This window comes from Amblyomma americanum, chromosome 11, assembly GCF_052857255.1.
Source record: "Amblyomma americanum isolate KBUSLIRL-KWMA chromosome 11, ASM5285725v1, whole genome shotgun sequence".
Lineage (NCBI taxonomy): Eukaryota > Metazoa > Arthropoda > Arachnida > Ixodida > Ixodidae > Amblyomma > Amblyomma americanum.
In genome coordinates this window covers 6,291,760-6,314,842 of record NC_135507.1, presented here as the reverse complement: position 1 = coordinate 6,314,842, position 23,083 = coordinate 6,291,760, and the positions used below count along the sequence as shown (strand labels likewise).

At 47.7% G+C, this 23,083-nt stretch overlaps 2 protein-coding genes across 2 annotated transcripts in view; one reads left to right on the top strand and one right to left on the bottom strand.

The window, feature by feature from the left end:
* Positions 1-23,083, bottom strand: part of LOC144111188 (uncharacterized) — a 70,093-nt gene that overhangs the window by 41,014 nt on the left and 5,996 nt on the right. The window lies entirely within an intron of this gene.
* On the top strand, positions 5,703-22,584 carry LOC144110321 (serine/threonine-protein kinase PLK1-like). Its single transcript, XM_077643175.1, has 9 exons — positions 5,703-5,816; positions 8,782-8,889; positions 9,198-9,314; positions 11,084-11,397; positions 12,436-12,635; positions 13,648-13,767; positions 15,737-16,091; positions 20,736-20,982; positions 22,158-22,584. The coding sequence occupies exons 1-9, from the start codon at positions 5,703-5,705 to the stop codon at positions 22,350-22,352; spliced, it is 1,770 nt and encodes a 589-aa protein (XP_077499301.1). The 3' UTR covers positions 22,353-22,584.

The following is a 23,083-nucleotide window of genomic DNA, read 5'->3' as shown; positions in this document are numbered from 1 at the left end:
AGTGGACCATAAAAAGAATGAACCATAATGGTGCGAACTGGGCACTATTATTTTTAATTCTTTTTATGGCCCACTCTATGTGATCGTTCCACATGGTACTAGTAATCAGGTGTTCAGGCCCCATCTGCCGTAATTTATTTTATATTAATACTTGCAATGCCCCAGGAGTGAGGAATTCGAATCATAACCTGGCCGTGGTGGCTTAGTGGTTAGGGCGCTCGGCTACTGATTCGGAGTTCCCGGGTACGAACCCGACCGCGGCGGCCGCGTTTCGATGGAGGCGAAACGAAACGCAAAGGCGCCCGTGTGCTGTGCTATGTCTGTGCACGTTAAATATCCCCAGTTGTCGAAATTATTCCTGAGTCCACCACTACGGCACCTCTTTCTTCCTTCTTTCACTCCCTCCTTTATACATCCCCTTACGGCGCAGCTAAGGTGTCCGCCGATATGTGAGACAAATACTGCGCCATTTCCTTTCCTCCAAATCCACTTTTCATTTTCATTTCCGCCTTCGTACATGACCAATTACACCCTCTTAAAGAATAATGAAAATTGATTTTTGGGGAAAGGAAATGGCACAGTATCTGTCTCGCATATCGGCGGACACCTGAACCGCGCCGTAAGGAAAGGGATAAAGGAGGAAGTAAAAGACGAAAAGTGCCGTAGTGGAGGGTTCTGGAATAATTTCGACCACCTGGGGATCTTTAACGTGCATTGACATCGCACAGCACACGGGCGCCTTAGCGTTTCTCCTCCATCGAAACGCAGCCGCCGCGGTCGGGTTCGAACCCGGGAACTCCGGGTCAGTAACCGAGCGCACTAACCACTGAGTCACCGCGGCGGGTCCTTCAATACGGCGCCTCTTCCATTCTTCTTTAACTCCCTCCTTTATCTCTTCCCTTACGGCGCGATTGAGGTGTCAGCCGATATGTGAGACCAGGTACTGCTTCCTTTATCCAAAAACCAATTTTTGTCCAACGACATATGAGACAGATACTGCGCCATTTCCTTTCAACAAAAACTAATTATTATTATTCATCTCATGTGGGCATCTTTTAAAGAGTTGAATGAATAAGAGAGCAGCATTGCATATATTTTCGCTGCACTGACGCATTGGCCGAGTGACGATCCGTATGCAACTTTCTCTGATAAGAAAATTACGATAAGATGTCGTTTTCCCTGCGTCCTTTCTCTCCCAGTGATACCTGTACCACTAAGAGCGAGAAGTCAACTTCAACGGGTTCTTGCGTTTTTGCCCTGGTTTAGCTCTTGCTGCGAATTGCTGAGAGGCGTCTAAGTTTGAATGCGCGCACTCCATCATATCGCATTTTCTGGCCACATATACTCGCATGAAACGACATCAGTAAAGTGACGGCGTGGCGAGCTTAGATCACGTTGAGTAAGCCTGCGCCACCAGAATCGCAACAGAATGCGAGAAGGCCTGTGCGCGCGCGTCCCGCGTTGCTAACCGTTTCTAAAAGCGTCTGGTGGATTAAGCACAGTTTCGTGTTCTCTGTACCCTCATCAAAATCTGTAGCATTGTTGATTTCGCATAACTAAAATGTTTTTAGCTAATTGTACGAATCGCTAACCGCAGTTACGGGACAGAAAGGTGGTCTTCGACATCTTCGAAGAGGCCGCGGTGAAAAGAGCACAAAGAGCGAGGACACTCTGCGAGTATTTCTCAAGTTCGATTGGGGCACATGGGGACAGGCGACTCGTGCTGAATTTGACGATATTTCCTTGGCACAGATGCGGAGGCAGTGCGCATGAGCCGAAATTAGGTGGTAAAAAAAAAGTAGTTTTTTTTTAATTTGCATGAACACTAAAGAAGAGGTTGGTGCTGCACAGCGGCTCCGGCTACTCCTTTTGACCGATTCGTAGCAACCACTTGGTCCGACGATGCACAGTTCAACACAACATAAAACAAACACAAACAGTACACGACACAAAACAAAGTACAAGCGTCAGTAAAAGTAACAATAATGAGAAAACAAAAACTCTGAAGCGATGGCACATACCCATGGTGGGGGACTGGCCACAGTTACAGCCGGAGAGAACAGGGAAAAGAATTACAGAGGGCGCTTTGGTTGGTGTCTGCTGCGAAGGCACGTGGGGCACGTGAGGTAGCTGCGCTCGTGGGAGATGCCAACGGGGCATAATCTCGCCTTCTGGTCGGCCACTGACGTCTTCGTCTTTTGAGCGCAGCGCTAACCCTACAGTCAGCACCCTTGCGTTGTTAAGATTTCAAACCCGTTTCGTCGAGCGGAGTTTGGCTGGTGCCTCTGGGTTTACCGCTTGTTCACGATGGCGACCGCCCCGCCGACCGAGACTGGTGCGACCGCGAGCAGCTATATTCCGGAGCTCATCACAGACACGAAATCGGGAAGAGAGTATGTGCGGGGAAAATTCCTCGGAAAGGTAGGCGCATTTTAGACTCTGGCTAGTGATGCTCCGTGCCATATACTACTGAAGTTGATGCAGGGCGTATACTGCCCGGAATGTAAATTCCGACTTTTGTTCGTACACGGTGGTGGTGTCACGTTTTCTCTGCGTTTTCTTTTGTATGATAGCTTTCTAGGGGACTGCCAGGAGTGCAAGACTCATTTGGATTTTCGCTCTCATGATTTTAAGAGGGGGGAGAGCCGATAGAATAGCATATTAGTCAGCGCGCTTTGTTTCGAACAAGGGCGCCAAGTGTAGCAGTACTCGTTCCTTCAAGACCGTGCGTCTTGGTAGCACATTCAGTGCGCAGTTCTTGCTGGAGTTCAACCCCTGTATTCTCGAAAAACCGGCGAATTTTGTAACTTGGCTGTTATTTGCCAGGTCAGGTGGAGTTGACTTTGGCGAGGCAACTGGCGAGGCAACCGCTTATTGTAGGCGAACGCATGTTCACTGAAGAGCAGCGGCTGAACAGTGCCGGTATAGTATCACGTGCACGTTGGGATCGGAGTTTGCTTATTTCGGTCCCGCTGCCCCTCGTGTACTATCGCGAAGAGCCTTGGATATCTTCTACTGCACGTCAGATTGCAATGCTTAGTGATCAAACCTACTGCTTTATGCGAGCATGTACTCTAGGTATACCTTGTGCTGTGGGGTGAAAGAAAGCGATAAGTTCTCGTTCACCGTGGAGGCAGCAAGATAGACGAAAATTCAACCAGCGAACTGGTTACTGAGTGAGCTTTTGTACTGAAGCAAAATAGCAACTCGGCGGCGGCGTTAGCAACACGCGCATGCTTGGTGATTGTCGTAATCAGGCAGCCGGTGGTTGTTGGCCGCGCTACGTTTAAAAACTCTGCAGAATTTGCGCTTCCATTTTGCAAACATTTCTGAAAGTAGTAGAGCCAGCCGCCTGTTATGTCCACTGTTCGGGAGCAATGTGATACTCGCATCAGGAGAAAACATGCGTGATAATTCGCTCACACGTCCGCTGCGCCTAATAATAAGGCCATGTCCCGTGACAATAAACCATTGAAAAAGTTAATGTGGATCAGCGCAGCTAATCCAGGATATACTAAGCGAAAGATGTCGGCGTTCACTGTGTTCATTGGCGTTGGCATTGACAATGTTCTAGCCGGCGATGGCTTTGAGGAAAGGAAGGGCGCATAATAATAATAATAATAATAATTGGTTTTTGGGGAAAGGAAATGGCGCAGTATCTGTCTCATATATCGTTGGACACCTGAACCGCGCCGTAAGGCAAGGGATAAAAGAGGGAGTGAAAGAAGAAAGGAAGAGAGAGGTGCCGTAGTGGAGGGCTCCGGAATAATTTCGACCACCTGGGGATCTTTAACGTGCGCTGACATCGCACAGCACACGGGCGCCTTAGCGTTTTTACTCCAATTAAAAACGCAGCCGCCGCGGTCGGGTTCGAACCCGGGAACTCCGGATCAGTAGTCGAGCGCCCTAACCACTGAGCCACTGCGGCGGGTGGCGCATAACTGGCTCCCTGGATATGCGGACATAATAATAATAATAATAATAATAATAATAATAATAATAATAATAATAATAATAATAATAATAATAATAATAATAATTGGTTTTCTGTGAAAGGAAATGGCGCAGTATCTGTCTCATCGTTGGACACCTGAACCGCGCAGTAGGGGAAGGGATAAAGGAGGGAGTGAAAGAAGAAAGGAAGAAAGAGGTGCCGTAGTGAATGGTTGTGGAATAATTTCGACCACCTGGGGATCTTAAACGTGCACTGACATCGCACAGCACACGGGCGCCTTAGCGTTTTGCCTCCATAAAAACGCAGCCGCCGCGGTCGGGTTCGAACCCGGGAACTCCGGATCAGTAGTCGAGCGCCCTAACCACTGAGCCACCGCGGCGGGGCTGCTTCCTTTCTCCAAAAAGCAATTTTTGTCCAACGATATATGAGACAGATACTGCGCCATTTCCTTTCCACAAAAACTAATTATTATTATTCATCTCATGTGGGCATCTTTTAAAGAGTTGAATGAATAAGAGAGCAGCATTGCATATATTTTCGCTGCACTGACGCATTGGCCGAGTGACGATCCGTATGCAAATTTCTCTGATAAGAAAATTACGATAAGATGTCGTTTTCCCTGCGTCCTTTCTCTCCCAGTGATACCTGTACCACTAAGAGCGAGAAGTCAACTTCAACGGGTTCTTGCGTTTTTGCCCTGGTTTAGCTCTTGCTGCGAATTGCTGAGAGGCGTCTAAGTTTGAATGCGCGCACTCCATCATATCGCATTTTCTGGCCACATATACTCGCATGAAACGACATCAGTAAAGTGACGGCGTGGCGAGCTTAGATCACGTTGAGTAAGCCTGCGCCACCAGAATCGCAACAGAATGCGAGAACGCCTGTGCGCGCGCGTCCCGCGTTGCTAACCGTTTCTAAAAGCGTCTGGTGGATTAAGCACAGTTTCGTGTTCTCTGTACCCTCATCAAAATCTGTAGCATTGTTGATTTCGCATAACTAAAATGTTTTTAGCTAATTGTACGAATCGCTAACCGCAGTTACGGGACAGAAAGGTGGTCTTCGACATCTTCGAAGAGGCCGCGGTGAAAAGAGCACAAAGAGCGAGGACACTCTGCGAGTATTTCTCAAGTTCGATTGGGGCACATGGGGACAGGCGACTCGTGCTGAATTTGACGATATTTCCTTGGCACAGATGCGGAGGCAGTGCGCATGAGCCGAAATTAGGTGGTAAAAAAAAAGTAGTTTTTTTTTAATTTGCATGAACACTAAAGAAGAGGTTGGTGCTGCACAGCGGCTCCGGCTACTCCTTTTGACCGATTCGTAGCAACCACTTGGTCCGACGATGCACAGTTCAACACAACATAAAACAAACACAAACTGTACACGACACAAAACAAAGTACAAGCGTCAGTAAAAGTAACAATAATGAGAAAACAAAAACTCTGAAGCGATGGCACATACCCATGGTGGGGGACTGGCCACAGTTACAGCCGGAGAGAACAGGGAAAAGAATTACAGAGGGCGCTTTGGTTGGTGTCTGCTGCGAAGGCACGTGGGGCACGTGAGGTAGCTGCGCTCGTGGGAGATGCCAACGGGGCATAATCTCGCCTTCTGGTCGGCCACTGACGTCTTCGTCTTTTGAGCGCAGCGCTAAGCCTACAGTCAGCACCCTTGCGTTGTTAAGATTTCAAACCCGTTTCGTCGAGCGGAGTTTGGCTGGTGCCTCTGGGTTTACCGCTTGTTCACGATGGCGACCGCCCCGCCGACCGAGACTGGTGCGACCGCGAGCAGCTATATTCCGGAGCTCATCACAGACACGAAATCGGGAAGAGAGTATGTGCGGGGAAAATTCCTCGGAAAGGTAGGCGCATTTTAGACTCTGGCTAGTGATGCTCCGTGCCATATACTACTGAAGTTGATGCAGGGCGTATACTGCCCGGAATGTAAATTCCGACTTTTGTTCGTACACGGTGGTGGTGTCACGTTTTCTCTGCGTTTTCTTTTGTATGATAGCTTTCTAGGGGACTGCCAGGAGTGCAAGACTCATTTGGATTTTCGCTCTCATGATTTGAAGAGGGGGGAGAGCCGATAGAATAGCATATTAGTCAGCGCGCTTTGTTTCGAACAAGGGCGCCAAGTGTAGCAGTACTCGTTCCTTCAAGACCGTGCGTCTTGGTAGCACATTCAGTGCGCAGTTCTTGCTGGAGTTCAACCCCTGTATTCTCGAAAAACCGGCGAATTTTGTAACTTGGCTGTTATTTGCCAGGTCAGGTGGAGTTGACTTTGGCGAGGCAACTGGCGAGGCAACCGCTTACTGTAGGCGAACGCATGTTCACTGAAGAGCAGCAGCTGAACAGTGCCGGTATAGTATCACGTGCACGTTGGGATCGCAGTTTGCTTATTTCGGTCCCGCTGCCCCTCGTGTACTATCGCGAAGAGCCTTGGATATCTTCTACTGCACGTCAGATTGCAATGCTTAGTGATCAAACCTACTGCTTTATGCGAGCATGTACTCTAGGTATACCTTGTGCTGTGGGGTGAAAGAAAGCGATAAGTTCTCGTTCACCGTGGAGGCAGCAAGATAGACGAAAATTCTACCAGCGAACTGGTTACTGAGTGAGCTTTTTTACTGAAGCAAAATAGCAACTCGGCGGCGGCGTTAGCAACACGCGCACTTGGTGATTGTCGTAATCAGGCAGCCGGTGGTTGTTGGCCGCGCTACGTTTAAAAACTCTGCAGAATTTGCGCTTCCATTTTGCAAACATTTCTGAAAGTAGTAGAGCCAGCCGCCTGTTATGTCCACCGTTCGGGAGCAATGTGATACTCGCATCAGGAGAAAACATGCGTGATAATTCGCTCACACGTCCGCTGCGCCTAATAATAAGGCCATGTCCCGTGACAATAAACCATTGAAAAAGTTAATGTGGATCAGCGCAGCTAATCCAGGATATACAAAGCGAAAGATGTCGGCGTTCACTGTGTTCATTGGCGTTGGCGTTGACAATGTTCTAGCCGGCGATGGCTTTGAGGAAAGGAAGGGCGCATAATAATAATAATAATAATTGGTTTTTGGGGAAAGGAAATGGCGCAGTATCTGTCTCATATATCGTTGGACACCTGAACCGCGCCGTAAGGCAAGGGATAAAAGAGGGAGTGAAAGAAGAAAGGAAGAGAGAGGTGCCGTAGTGGAGGGCTCTGGAATAATTTCGACCACCTGGGGATCTTTAACGTGCGCTGACATCGCACAGCACACGGGCGCCTTAGCGTTTTTACTCCATAAAAACGCAGCCGCCGCGGTCGGGTTCGAACCCGGGAACTCCGGATCAGTAGTCGAGCGCCCTAACCACTGAGCCACCGCGGCGGGTGGCGCATAACTGGCTCCCTGGATATGTGGACATAATAATAATAATAATAATAATAATAATAATAATAATAATAATAATAATAATAATAATAATAATAATAATAATAATAATAATTGGTTTTCTGTGAAAGGAAATGGCGCAGTATCTGTCTCATCGTTGGACACCTGAACCGCGCAGTAGGGGAAGGGATAAAGGAGGGAGTGAAAGAAGAAAGGAAGAAAGAGGTGCCGTAGTGAATGGTTCTGGAATAATTTCGACCACCTGGGGATCTTAAACGTGCACTGACATCGCACAGCACACGGGCGCCTTAGCGTTTTGCCTCCATAAAAACGCAGCCGCCGCGGTCGGGTTCGAGCCCGGGAACTACGGATCAGTAGCCGAGCGCCCTAACAACTGAGCCAGGCGGGTATATGCGGACGCCTCATTCGTGCTTTGATACATGTGGTGATGGTGAGAGATGTGGCCTGAATGCATTAGCGCTGACAGCGTTGTGGCTGACATGCGGCACTGCAGCTATAGCTAGGCCGCAGCGTTCATTTGGTGATCAATCTCTCGCGATCAACCATTAACTGCATGCCACCTCCCAGGGTGGCAGGGAGGGCGTGCTGCCTATCCAATGTGCGGAACGCAATCAAAGCAGGCTTTTGCAGTTGGACACCAACGCCACGTACATGCAAGCGAGATTGAGGTCTCCACTGACCCACGAAGCCGGTTGTGTGCCTTTCATTTTGTGAAAATGAACCGCCTTTACAAAGTTGTCAACGCCAATAACCTCTATGAGCGCCGTCAGCTCACTTGATTTGTTTGATTTTGAGGTAAGGAAATGGCACAGTAACCACCTCACATACCTCGGTGGACACCCGAAGCACGCCGTAAAGGAAGGGATAAAGGAGGGAGGGAAAGAGGCAAGAGAAAAAAAGAGAAAACTGAAAATTGAAAGTTTGATTTTTAGGAAAGGCGCGGCGCTGCGCAGCAGCGGAACACCTGTGGCGCGGTGCTACTAGTGGCGCATGCGCAGTAGTGACTAGGGAGCGAGAGAGAGAGAGAAATATCCGCGGCGAGGTGCGCTTTGTGACGTTATGTGCCTCCTCGGAGTACCGCCACGGTGAAATCGCAAGTTCGCGGACAGTAAAGCTTTCGCTATAAAATAATCACAACATCGTGGCAGTATCACATTGTATTGCTCGCAATACTAATATTGTTTGGAACTGTCGTGGCTCCATTTTCTTGAATGCTATATGACAACACACACACACACACACACACACACACACACACACACACACACACACACACACACACACACACACACACACACACACACACACACACACACACACACACACACACACACACACACACACACACACACACGCACACTCACGCACGCGCGCGCGCACACACACACACACGCACAGCATTGTTAGCAGAGCACCTACTAAAAGGTTCTTAATTTCGCAGGGTGCCTTCGCAAAGTGTTATGAATTCTTTGAAAAAGAGAGAACCTCGATTTACGCCGGGAAAATTGTCTCCAAGGCACTACTCCAGAAGAATCGTCAAAAGGAAAAGGTACGTATCATCTGCGGACTTGTTTGAGTGCATTTGCTGTCCCTTTCTTACTTCGTAGCCTTCAAAATACTCCGCTGTGTTAAAATAAATGAGCAAGAATAAGTGAGCAAGACAATGAGATGCAATTATTGCTTTATATTCTGGGGTATATTACTCGTGAAGATCGCTTTGTTGAAGTTCACAGGCTTAATAACTTAAATGCGCGGATTTTAGAGCCATTTAGCTCTACCTGTTTTCTTTAAATTGCCATATCTATAGCATTTAAGGCTGTTATACTGCTATTTATAGCTTGTGTTTGGATTGCGCAGATCGCTCAAGAGATAGAAATTCACAGAACGCTTTGTCACAAACACATCGTTGGATTTGAAGGCTTCTTTGAAGATGACGACAATATTTACATCATTCTGGAACTTTGCAGCAAAAGGGTATGTTTAATTTTGCACCGTTTCTTCATTGGGGGGGGGGGGGGGGGATGGAGAAGGATTCCCTTGGTCGTTATGCCCGTGTAGTGCCATTACGTTCCAAAGCGAATTAGCTCTGTCTTTCGCACTTCGATTATGCTGAAGCTTTAATATTAACTAACATGAAACCTGAAAATTTTGTTTAATGCTACCAGAAGTTATTCCATCATAGAATATTTAGCGTATCTATTCCGTTTAGAATGGACTGTGTATAAAAACGCAAATAATCTGGAAAAGAAAGATGCCAGGTACACAGGCTGATAAAAATATACGTACAAGCTCCCCCCCCCCCCCCCCCCCCCCTCCCCCATGACTTGGCGTTCGGCTTCTTTAGGGTGAAATGCTTGGGAAGTGGGTCTTTGACCCCACCTCGAGAAAACGAAAACGCCTTGTGCCATGGCACCGTTTGGGCGCAGATACACGTGCGCCATAAACATTCACAATCATCGTGGATAAGAATGAATGATTTGTGAAAGGCAGAGAGGCATTGGAAGTTGTCATAAGATACCGGACCATAATATTGATATGGATAGGAGAATTAGAATGGGGGTAAAGACCATTTTGCAGGTATCCGCAGTTCACGGATTGCAGCTAAACATCATTCCCCGAGGAGAAAGTACAAAATGATTGTCCAACACTCAGCTATGAGACACAAGCTTAAAGGGTAACGAAAAAAAAAACATTAAATTAAGGATACTGAAGCAAACTGCGCAAAGAAAAGTGTATGGACAACGTTTAGGGACAGAGGAAGGGCAGGGTAGGCAAAGAACAAACAAGAGTTAATGATATTCTGGCACAATTCAATAAAATGATATGGACAAGGCTAGGACATGTAATACGTAGTCTCTTGGGTTAACGGATTCGACTTTAAAGGGAGGTAAACGTAGCGATGGGCAGCGCCGTCACGTCGACTGGTGAGAGTGGAAAATTTCCAGGGATAAGAAGGCGACCGTTGGCATCGGAGGTATTAGCTGGAGCTGAGAGAGGTCCTTGCCGCATAGAGAATGTTGGTGGTCTGATGATTATGATGACTGTCGGAAGTGCTAGTTCGATTCCCATTGAGTTATCTGATCACTTTCATCTCGAGTCATTGCGATGTCAATGAGTGATTCGAAATATGTATCATGCGGGCTTTCTCGTGCCAAGCAATTATGGACAAAAAAGTTTTTCAACTGGAAAAACGCAATATTTTCATATATTGTAAGATTTCACTATATAAATCATTATATCCACAGATCTCCCGTCGGCAAGCTTGCATTTTTTTCAATATTAACGTTTTTGCTATCGTCAGAAACGTTACCCACTGGTTTTCAACGGCAGCCAAAAAATACCGGCGATTCCCTTCATCTTAGACATTCCCAGCAGGTACAAAAACATAACTAAATCACTGCAGTGGGTGCACATGATTTATTGTACGTATTAATATATGCCATACTGAAAAGAGCAGTGTGCGGTTTAGTGACTTACTGAGTGGTGGATAGCAAGGATGACTACCGCATCCATCGATTTGTTTCTCGGGGACCGTGGCAAATCTGCCCACAGAATTTAAATGCGCGATCTGCTTGCTCCCCGAGACATGTGGGGCGCAAAAAAGCCGGGCGCTCGGTTTGTGTCTAACACACGCGCTCAGGAGTCACTGTGGGCGCTCATTGGGAACCAGGTGCCTTCTGTAGTCGACGTGCCATGGTTTCATTAGGTTCGGTTAACAAAAGTTTCTCTGCAATGTTTTCTAGTCTCTGCTCGAAATGCACCGGCGCCGCGTGACCCTGAGCGAGCCCGAGGTTCGGTACTTCCTGCGTCAGCTGCTGTTGGCCTGCCAGTACCTGGTGAAGAATCGCGTCATACACCGGGACCTCAAGCTGGGCAACCTGCTCCTCAACGACCGCATGGAGCTTAAAGTGGCGGATTTCGGACTCTCCACCCGTGTCGACTACGAGGGGGAGCGCAAGAAGACTCTCTGCGGCACCCCCAACTACATGGCCCCGGAGGTTCTCGACAAAAGGGGACACAGCTTCGAAGTGGACGTGTGGTCAATCGGGTGTATACTGTGAGTCCTCTGAGCCATCGCGCGTCCTCATACTTATTGGCTTCTGAAAAGAGCGGCGAAGTGGCCTCACCTGTTACAAAGCTGAGTCCACACAACCAAATCTAATCCAGTATGTTACTCACTATGCCTAAAATTTTGACGAGAACCTACACCGGGACATTGAAAAATCTGCTTTACATTAGTCAAGTTATGCACCATCATAGTCAGCTACTCAAAAGCCCCTGTAAGGTAAATGCCTTCCGCGTTGATATCGAAGAAGCTTTCTCCAGTAGCACCCTTGGATGCTTGAGCTTAGAAAATTTTATAATACCGTCAGAAAATGTTATAATACCGTCACTCAAGTTCGCCGAATATTCTAATCCCATCATTTCATTTGATTCTGTCTCCGGTTTCGCGAATGAAAAGGTTGCTTGTGGTTTACTGCACTGAAGAGACTATAAGCATCACAAAATGAGTAAAATGGCCGCGACTTTAGCTTTACGACTTTGTTCGAGCATTATTCTTTCAGGCATTTTTTAAAACCTGTTTGTACTTCGCATGGATGGTATCTACAAAAACGTTGACAGTAGGGCATAGCATTTTTACAAGCAGCACGTTTGACATGCGTAAGGCTCTGCGGACATTTAGGAAACCAAACTGCGTAAAGTTAAGCAAACAACTACCTTTCCTTGCACAAGGATTGACACTCAAACTGATAAAGCCTGGCAAAAAACTCGGGAACCTTTTCTCATGAGAGAGAACATTCCTGTTCCTAGAGGTGGCTTCGAGGCCAACACACGACCTCCATATGACGATCACTCTAGTAACAAACATTACCGTTGGCTTTTCCATTGCTGCAGCTTGCATGCCCTTTTCCTTCTTCCCATTGAGCCTTTGCCAACAGTGTTGTTTGCATTCTGCAAGTTTCCGTTTCATCTTGACAACTTTCACAGCTTATTGCGGATGTGCCGCTTATTAAAGACGACCTAGCGCGGTTCACTGTCATGACAGGTAGAGTTGTGCAGGGCCAAATAACCGGCATGTGACCGTTCTTTGCAGGTTCAATATGATGACGGGATATCCCCCGTTTGAGGCCCGCACGCTGAAGGATACTTACGCGCGCATACGAAAAAACGATTACTACGTCCCTCTGACAGTGAGCCACCGGGCTCGAGCCCTGATCCGGAAGATGCTTCATCCACAGCCTGAAAAGCGACCCGACATCGAGGCTATTCTGCAAGATGACTTCATGACTTGTGGCAAGTTTTTTTTTAAGCGCATACGCGCTGCAAGGAAACTATATGTGACCTTTGGCATTACCGTAAAGGTACAAAATAATGAGAGTTTATGTCTGACATCCTGTCTATACTTTTCATGGCAGATTTTTCAAATCTAATCAACAGTGCCTGCTTTGTGATGACTGTCATAATGTGAAGCCTATAAAGCTTAAGGGATGCACAACATTCGCCAGAAGTATCCAAACCGCAAGGTTTAGCTATCGAGTCATGTAGCAGGGCTCCAAACCGTGTCATCAGTCAACGTTGAAGAGAGCGGGAGGGGGATTGAAAGAGAAGCAGCGCTAAACCAACATTGTACACTGCCCACGCAGACTATGAACGCCGGCTGTGTTGAATGTTCTTGCAGCAATTTGTTTACTGAAAGTGGTTTTCGTGTTAAATTCTCTTCCGTTCAGGCATCAAACGTGCCGAACGGAACACAGTGTGGCAGCTTTATGTCCTAGTGTATAGGTGGCGTTATGCTGACGTGACAGCTTAGTGTTCGGCTTTTATCAACTAGACTCACACTTAAGAACGGAGGCGGCATTCCACACACTTTGCGTCGTGAAAGTGACGAAACCGAATCACTTTCTCAGCACCATTGGATGCTGTGTACCTCGAGGGTCATCACGGTTGAGCCATCTCCGTGCGATGGTTATCAATATGCAGCCAGTGAAGATAAAAATATGTCAAGCTGGAGAGATACAGGAAAACAAGGCTTTGCAAGTATTGGTCATAGCATACCGACGACATCGGTTGTAAATGTGTTTTGTTGCGTTAACCTGGTTGGTTGCAACTGCTAAGTATTCTTTTCTTACTCCTCTTTTAGGCCAGCGAGAATAATCGATAGCTTTCTTTTGTTTGTGAGCCTAGCCCGGTTGTCGGCCTATACTCTCTTCATTCGTGTGCCGAATAACTGTTGATCGCAGTCAGAAATAAGCGATTTTTTTGTCATTTGCCATTGTCATTGACTGCTGCTCTGTTGTCATTCTAGGGCCCCTCCTTTCACGACTGCCAACTTCATGTTTGGTGACGGAACCGCGCTTCGACACGCTCAACACTACTTTGACCCCCCATGTCCGCAAACCTCTTTCGGAAAGGAACGAAGGCCGTGGTTAGTTCACCAACGGTGTTGCACGTTGCTTGCATGGGCATTTCTGGCTAATAGACACCTTTAGCATACCGTGTATCGTGATGCCTCAGGTTGTTGTTCTTGAGCTCCTGTGAGACACATTTTTGCACAGATAGTTCTTCGAGAGGCTAACTTTTCGACCAATGATCTAATCGACAGTGCCACGCTGTGCAGGTTGAAATTGCGTTGAAACTATTTGAATTAATTTCATTGTCACCTTCCATGGTGCGGGTAGGTTACCGTAGTGATCGGTAGGCAGGTTCCCGCCTGCTCTCCGAGGCAGGTAGGCCACCTGCTTTTTTGTGACACTGTCATATGGACACCGGTTTTTCTCGTGAACGGGACTTAATTTTATCGCTTCAAATAAATTTACACCTGTCGATTTTAGACGTGGCCCACGACGAGATAGCCCGGTCTGTGTAGACTTGAAGCACTCGAAGCATATTGTGCTGGCTAGAGGAGAATGTCGGAGCGTCCAGTAACTTCAAGGGATCTGAAGCAACTTCTGAGGAGAGTACTTGAACTCGCTCAATGACTGCATTCTCTAGTCATGAACACCCGAGCCAAATAATACACTGCAACACGCAGCAGAGAACCCACAATCGTACGCGAAAGCTGACGAGTGTTTTCCGGCCACTTTTCATGCTTGCGCCCTCCATCTCGTCGCACACTGCTGCGTAATTAATAATAATAATAATAATTGGTTTTTGGGGAAAGGAAATGGCGCAGTATCTGTCTCATATATCGTTGGGCACCTGAACCGCGCCGTAATGGAAGGGATAAAAAGGGAGTGAAAGAAGAACGGAAGAGAGGTGCCGTAGTGGAGGGCTCCGGAATAATTTCGACCACCTGGGGATCTTTAATGTGCACTGACATCGCACAGCACACGGGAACCTTAGCGTTTTGCCTCCATAAAAACGTATCCGCCGCGGTCGGGTTCGAACCCGGGAACTCCGGATCAGTAGCCGAGCGCCCTAACCACTGAGCCACCGCGGCGGGTAATTCTGTTCAGAGAGGGCTATTGGTTAGCTTATTTCAGACGTTAGGCAACTACAATAGCAACAAGCCCCCCCCCCCCCCCCCCCCCCCCCCCCCCCCCCTTCCAGGGGAAATTCCGCGGTTGTGCCGGCTGAGGAGCGTCGACCTTTGAGGGTGCAAAAGGTGACGAGAGGAGAGTGACTACAGATAACTGAGCTTCTACAGAGCACATTAAAAATTTCTTGCTCGCGGGTATTCGTGAAGCGGCGTCCTTTAATATCCCAGGAATACCGCACCTTTCTTGAGCGCCCATCTCAGAACCTTATGACTAATTTAAGTTGGCCTGTATCGGTAGGTTACCGAGTTCTAACGACAAAGAAGCTTCTATCGACGGAAACGGCGCTTTTATATAAGATAGAGAAGGGCAAGCAATGAAATTCAGGCTTTGCCACGATCAGTCGCTTCAGTAAGAAAACTTCGATGACGGAAGGCAGTTTTCGTGCGGATCCCTGATGACAGGCCAAGGCATCATCTACTCTGAGTCGATGATGACGATGTCCCTTTCAATCCTGTCGTCAAGAGTTTGCCTCAAGTGGCGAGAGGAGAAATATCTCATTTTTTAAAATTCGATTTTCTGTCATCGACGGAGCCAGAAAGAGCTACAGAGTCGATTTTTGCTACGACCAAATCTTCGATAAAGTTGTCAGTGTCTCCTAAACGAAGATAAACGAGTGGCGCTGAATGAAGCTGCACTTCAATGTGTGGCATTGGTCTCGAAGCATTGAAACACTTAAGGATAAGCTGGATACTTCAGAAAAATCTCTGCGACCCGCTTTGAAGTGCAAGTACAAACTGTTACCTCACAAAATAAAATCGAAGTAAAGGAGAGCTTAACTTTCTGAAGATTACAATCCTACCAGATCTTTATTTCGAAAGTTGAAAATATTGGCTGCGCATTTCCCGCACTGTGCAGCAACTGGATCGGGTGGAACGCCAGTACTGGATGCACAGACTGCAGCACCAGCGCCGGATGCAGTGCCGGGTGCGGGTGCTGCTGTGTCGTCGGGCACTGCCCAGAGAAGGGACCAGCGGAAGGCCCACCTGGGGGAGCTGCAGCGTCTTCTTCTCCGCCTGTTCAACGCTCGGCCGCCCGAGCATAGCTTCGAGCACCCCGAGGAAGTGGAGGACCCGGCCTCGACGCCCGTCTTCTGGGTCACCAAGTGGATGGATTACAGTGACAAATACGGGATCGCCTACCAGCTATGCGACACCAGCATCGGAGTGCTGTTTAACGACGACAGCCGTGTCACCCTAATCAACAATAACGTGTAAGCTTCTCTGTTGCCTGTTTCCTGTCTGCAAAAAGGTGCGATCATGGGTTCACATTGGAACGGAAGGAAAAATTGAAACACCGCTCACTAACTCTAGTCGAAGGAAGTTCCGAGTAGTTGAAGGGTTGAACGTGTGACCGTAGTCGTGTAGCAATACATTATTATGCTCGCGCAACCGGACATGAGGCTATTCGATTAAATTTTCTTTATGTCAGTATTGTAGGTTTGCACACACAAAGCAGACTGTAAAAGGAACGAAAGGGAGAAAGAAGGAGAGGGATATGCTTCAATTAAGGGTGGCTCGCGAATTCTGGCTGTGCGTTTACCTTCCGAGTTTACCTTCCTTCACTGCTGTTGACTTTTTCCAAGCCAGAGCAGTGTCACAGATTGTTCCGTGCCGTTTTTTACGGCGAGTTTTTCTAATACATTTGACGCGGACTTAAAAGTGAGCCGTTTGTGGGTTTCATTAAATATATCGTGTGGACTAAGCGAGCCAGTATAACGCTAAGCATTTTTCTCGTGTACGGAGCCATTGTAAAACGTAAAAGTGACTGCTCACGTTTTTGTGGTGTAAGCCCTACTAGCCCCATTCAGTGAAGAGCCGTCTGTTTGTGTTTGGTATGTGTTTTGTGAGAGTTTTAACATCCCAAAGCGACTCAGGCTATGAGGGACGCCGTAATGAAGCGCTGAGAAAATTTCGACCGCCTGGGTATCTTCAGCGTGCACTGACATCTCACAGTACACGGGCCTCTAGCAGTTCGCTTCCATCGAAATGCGACCGCCACGGCCGGAACCGAACCCGGGTCTTTCGGGTCAGCAGCCGAGTGCCATAACCACTGAGCCACAGCGGCGGCGCCCGTCAGTGTGTGCGTGTTGACACTCGAAGAAACCCATAAAAGATGGCGTCCTCATGCAACCTGGCAGGTGCAGGTTATATTAATGATCGGTCGCGCGAGGTTCCTTGGAAAGAGCAACCTTGATCGCACAAGTCCCACCGGTGGCAGCACTTGCCATCCCTAAGCAGTGGCGCAGCGCTTAACCGCGGCACCACTGAGGACTCTCACTATGAGGAGTGTGGACTCCCAGATATCTGTGAATTTTAAGCACAGAAAAGCCATTTCCGCACATATGGACATTAACCCATTAACAATTCCAGCAAGGATTAAAAGAGTTAGCGTGCGGGCTTACACCTTCTCACACGTATGCAGTCCTATGTGCCTCTGCCGACTTTTTAGCGGTGCAAACTTGTTTTTTTGCGCGTGTGTTCTTCGAGGAATTATTCATTACCATCTTCGCGAACTCGTCGTGTCGCTTAGTAGTGGTAAGTGGTTTATTAAAAATAATAATAAAAAAGGAAGGAAAAGAGTTTTGCTAGCCCCGGCATTTGCCATCCATACTGAATCACCTGAGCTGGGGCAGCGGAAATAAAGGAGATAGCAGGCAGGATGGAGAAATGAAATGAAAGAGGTGAGGGGACAGGAAGAGAGGATGAAGGAGAGCTACAATACACAAATAGGCTATTTACACAATAATATATGTACATGTTGGACGACGCGCGTTATGTTCATAATTAAGAGATAAATGCACACGTGCGGAACACTATGTACACTACAGCTGTAGTGGGGCGTCCAGCTGATAATCCGCTTCGATCGGTCCTCCGATCGAAACGTCGTCCCATGTAGCGCATGAGGTGCGTTCGGTCACTGCGCGTAACTACCTGGCGGAGAACAGGCGGGATGTGAAGCCCGTGCTCGAGAAATACACAGAGGCGTGTCGCTTAGGCAAGACGTAAAATTTGCGTGGAATGGAAGAGTGGCTAGAGCACAAAGCGTGCGCAGTCTTTATCTGTATTTCTGTACCTTTCATCTTTCTTTTCTCTTCTTTAGTTTCTTCTCTCAGGGCGCCGTTCAAGTGTATACACGGAGTGGGACAGTTGCTGCATCTTAAATTTCCTCGTAACCTGCTCTCCAGTCCACACAATTCTTTCGCCGCGATCGATTGCACTCTTAAGGCACAGAACTTCAGGAATTAAGCGGATAAACGTTTGGGCAAGTAGGTGATGTATGCTTTGCGAATCCTCACTCAAGCGCCTTGTGTGTGTGTGTCGTCTTCTCGGAAATAAAAATACGCGAAGACCCTTTGCTTCCTTTCGCCGATCGCTATGCATCACTCCGCCGACAGCAGAGCCGCAAGCCGCCACTCGGCTGGCCGAAGGGCCCTCAACGCGTCGGCTGACTCCTCCTCTAACTAAAAAAGGCGGCGCCGGGACGTTTAATTCGATTTAATAGGGAAGTCGGCCGCACTGGACAATAAATCGAAGTTTCTAAGATTGCTCAGAATCCACTTTAGTGCACCTTTAGGCTCCTTACTTGCTAAAGACATTTGATGTAAAGGCGTTTTAGCCAAATACCTATATGATAAAGGCCTTTCCGCCGCGGTGGCTCAGTGGTTAGGGCGCTCGGCTACTGATCCGGAGTTCCCGGGTTCGAACCCGACCGCGGCGGCTGCGTTTTTATGGAGGCAGAACGATAAGGCGCCCGTGTGCTGTGCGATGTCAGTGCACGTTAAAGAACCCCAGGTGGTCGAAATTATTCCGGAGCCCTCCACTACGGCACCTCTTCTTCCTTTCTTCTTTCGCTCCCTCCTTTATCCCTTCTCTTACGGCGCGGTTCAGGTGTCCAGCGATATATATGAGACAGATACTGCGCCATTTCCTTTCCCCAAAAACCAATTATTATTATTATTATAAAGGCCTTTAAGTCAAATTACGGTGGGAACTCAAGGTCCTTACTTGCTAGTCGTTTGGCCTAAAGGCCTTTACCATAAATGCCTTTGGCCTAAAGGCGTTTACTCTGAAGGCACTTAGCCGCCGGGTGGCGCACTGGTTATGGCGCTCGGCTACTGACCCGAAAGACGTGGATTCGATCCCGGCCGCGGCGGCCGAATTTCGATGGAGGCGAAATTCTAGGGGCCCGTGTACTGTGCGATGTTGTCAGTGCACGTTAATGAATCCCAGGTGGTCGAAACTTCCGGAGCCCTCCACTACGGCGTCTCTCATAGCCTGAGTCGTTTTGGGACATTAAACCCCAATAAACCAAAACAAACCAATTGGAGGGCACTTACCATGTAGGCCTTCAACCCTAAAAGCCTTTACCCTGAAGGACTTCACCCTGAAGGGGAACGGTGAGCCGCCTGCCAGAAAGCAGACTTCAGGGACCTAGGTATGCCCGGAATCGGAAAATGCGTGTATTGGTTCAGCCTCATTAAAATGCTTCTTTGCCTCCTATCAATTACAGAAAGTCCATATGCAAGTTAAGTTATGCCGCTTCTGAACGTATCAAGCGCACCAAGGACCGTTTAATCACAACTGCACGCTTTCATCACTCCTTTCCTGCTATAAAAGCTTATCTTTGCGTCAGTATTTTGCAAACTGGCTGTACTGTTCTGCACGACGAGTGTCCATTAAATATTAGTGGCAAATAATTGCTTATTGCGTAGGAAATTCAAACAATGACACAATTTTTGTTGCTAATGCTGCTTAACATTTAAGTCTCCTCCTGTGTGGGCATCCAAAAATTAATTACTCTAGCCGATACACGCAAACACAGAGTTAAACGCATTCAATATTTTCCTGTCTCCGGTGGAAGTGCATGGTACCCATGCTTCATTCTAGCGTGGTACACTGCAGCTGCGACACTATGCATTGCACTACGCTTACGCAAACCGCGCAATGGACGATATAAGAAACACAAACTGCGCACACATTAGGTGTGACTTTATTTTGCACTTGAAGACTGCTTCGCTTAATTAATCCTTGTTCATGGAAGAAGATGCAAGCTGATACATAACTTCGACCTGTATTAATAGCTGAGGCTGTGCCAAGTGCTTTCACAGAAGCGTGGATGTAACCTCCGCGCATTTTAATGCTTCACACATGCACTGTTTGTAGCAAGACCTACTGAACTAGAGACCTGCACACTTGGATCCGCTCCAGCGCGCACCTTCTAGTTCATGCCTTTTGCCGCTAGGGAAGGGCAGCTACGGGCGGCGTGGCGCTACAATTAACCGGTTAAACAAGAAGGCGTCGGCTATTTTACTTCAAGGATGTAATAGTTTTGTCATTTGGCTACATTTTGAGTATTCATCATTCATCCATTGCCTTAGCAAAGACGCTAGAAAGTCTCACGCATGCATGCGCGCAAACAGAATATTCACCGCTAGGATTTAAAGAAATGTCACATTTGCATCGTTGATTACTAGGTTTCAAAATACTAATACATGACAAATGCACAGGGAGGCAGTGAGAGGAGAGAAATCATTTGTGAAAACCAGACGATGATGACCGTCATGAAAAATAAACAGGTCAACCGAGCGCCCTCAGCGGCCAAGAAGTTAACGAAAGTTGGCGCACGCAGTCCCATAGGACCCCGCCAAGCGTGCAGGTCTCTAGTTCAGTAGGTCTTGGTTTGTAGTTCCCGTTTGTTCTGCGGAGTTTTGTAGCTTTCGTTTTCCAGTCGTATTTAATTACAATTCCATTCTTGTAAAAGCGTCCAGAAGAAATGGCCTCCCATTAGCAATAAACAGATTTCGCAGCTCTGTAGGTTATAACCGCGCTCATCAAGCTGCCGCCCTCTGTTCCAGGAACGTGACGTACGTGGCCCAGGATGGCCGCGAGAGCTACCACACAATGGAGCAGTATCCGTCGGCCCTGGAGAAGAGGATCTCTCTCCTCAAGTTTTTCAGGGGTTACATGATGCAGCACTTGCTAAGTGCGGGGCAGGACTCCCGCCCACGGGACAGCGACAACCTGGTCAGGCTGCCCTACCTGGGGGCGTGGCTGCGCACAGGCCAGGCCATCTGCTTCTACCTCACAAACGGCACAGTGCAGGTGTAGTCCTTAACACTTGCTCTTTAGCTTAGGGTTGTTACAGGTGTAACCAACGAGCACAGAAGCCCGAAGGCTTCACAAGTAGTGAAATAAGCACTGACGGCAACGTCGAGGACCTCGTAAATAATTGCATACAAAAGAAAGATGCCAAGACCGGGCTAATTTATTTTCTGCTTGGTTGTAACGATGGTTGTCTTTCCCTAGTCTATTCTTGGTGAATCGTGCGAATAAGGTATGGTATGGTATCACATGGCACGGCATGGTATTATCTGGTATGGTATGGTATGCAATGGCATAGTTTGGTATGGCACTGGCATGGCATGGCATTGTATGATATGGTCCGCAATGGTATGGTTAGAAATAGTGTCGTAGGGCATGACATGGCATAGTATGGTATGGCATGGTATAATAATGATTTATTTCCCATCACCATACATTCCATCATCATTTCCCATCACGAGACCATACACCACGGTATGGTCTGGTATGGTATGCAACACAAAGTGGACACGATATGCGGTAGCCTCAGTGGGCTTTTTGGCAGCAGGATTGGCGTTCGCCTGAATGTGGTATGGTAAGGCATGGCATCGTATATTGGATTTACGTCCCAAAGCTGCCATAGTCAATTACAGACACCGTAGTACAGGGTTCCTGATTAATCTTGACCACGCGGAGGTCTTTGACGTGCACTGACAACGCACGTGGGACACGAGCACCGTTTGCTTTTTGCATCCATCGAGGCGCGGCCACCGTGTCCTGGATTTGAATCCGCGTCCTCGTGCTGCGCAGCCGAATGTCCTAAGCCCATAGAAGGGTGTTCATTTTAACCATTTAGAGGTTAGATATGGCCCAGGAGACGCGTGTCCTGAACACATCGGTGTCGATTCGCCATACAAGTAACCATGTGAACAGCGTTGTTGCGCTTATCAATGAAGGCTTTAATAATAGTGATTGGTTGTGGACAATACAGGTATATTGCCATTGGTACGAATGATGTGAAACATTACATGCTCTTAGGTCCCCGTCCTGGTGAAAAGTGCGCCGTACACTAAATTAACATTTTGGGCACACGCTTTCAACTTTCGCACACGCGACTTTTTTTCTTAGCGAAATGTTGGAAGCGGCTTCCTGCCTTGGCAGCAGACCTCACACAGTTGTCTCTCTTTATTCTATAGGTGAATTTCTTCCAGGACCACACAAAGATCTTCCTCTGCCCGTTAATGGCCGCGGTGTCGTACATAGATACCAAGCGGGTCTTTCACACATACCGGCTCGAAACTCTGCAGAATGGCTGCCCACCGGACTTGATCACGAGGCTCAAGTACGTCGGCTCAGTGCTCGCTAAATTGGCCACCGCCTCATCGCAGTAAAAGAGCCGTTGATCAAGACACGTTACGTCACGACGTTGCGAGAAATCCTTCAGCGACGAAGCCATCGACCAGCTGTGCGCATCAGTAAAAAAAAAAAAAAAAACACGCGCTTCTCGTAGAAGCTACTAGGTGTGTGTCGTTATTTTGCTTTTAAGGTATGAAGGCGTTTCAGCTATCAAACACGAGACTTACCAAATGTCGAATTTACTTGCGTCTAGGCATAGTTTTCGGCTGCCTTTTCTAATTGTCGCTCCATCGTAGAAGCTCCACGTGTTTGAAATAATCATCTCTCCTTAAACTCTGCGCAGGATGCGTTCTTACAGTGCTGTTTGACCACATCAGTTGCACAATTTCTGACAGGACCCATGTTCCGAAATTCGGCATAGTGGCGGTGACTGGTACGACATTCGACAGGACTGCTAAAAACATATGCCTAGCGGGGAACGCAAGATTTCTGGGGTTTCCGCGAACAATAGCTTATAGAATGGTCATCTCAAAGACTGTTCAACTGTCTTGAGTTCACCGCCCCGAGAAAAGAGAAAATATAGTTCCGCCCAAATTGGCACTGTCCTTTCTTTAAACTGAACTAAATACGGTATAAACCGAACAAAACACAGCTGACTGATAATACGACCAGTTTATTTGTTCTATAGTCATTTATGTTCTTATTCTGCACTAGAATCTGTACCAACTGCTGCTAAGTCTCAAGTATGAGACAGCAGTGTCTGTAA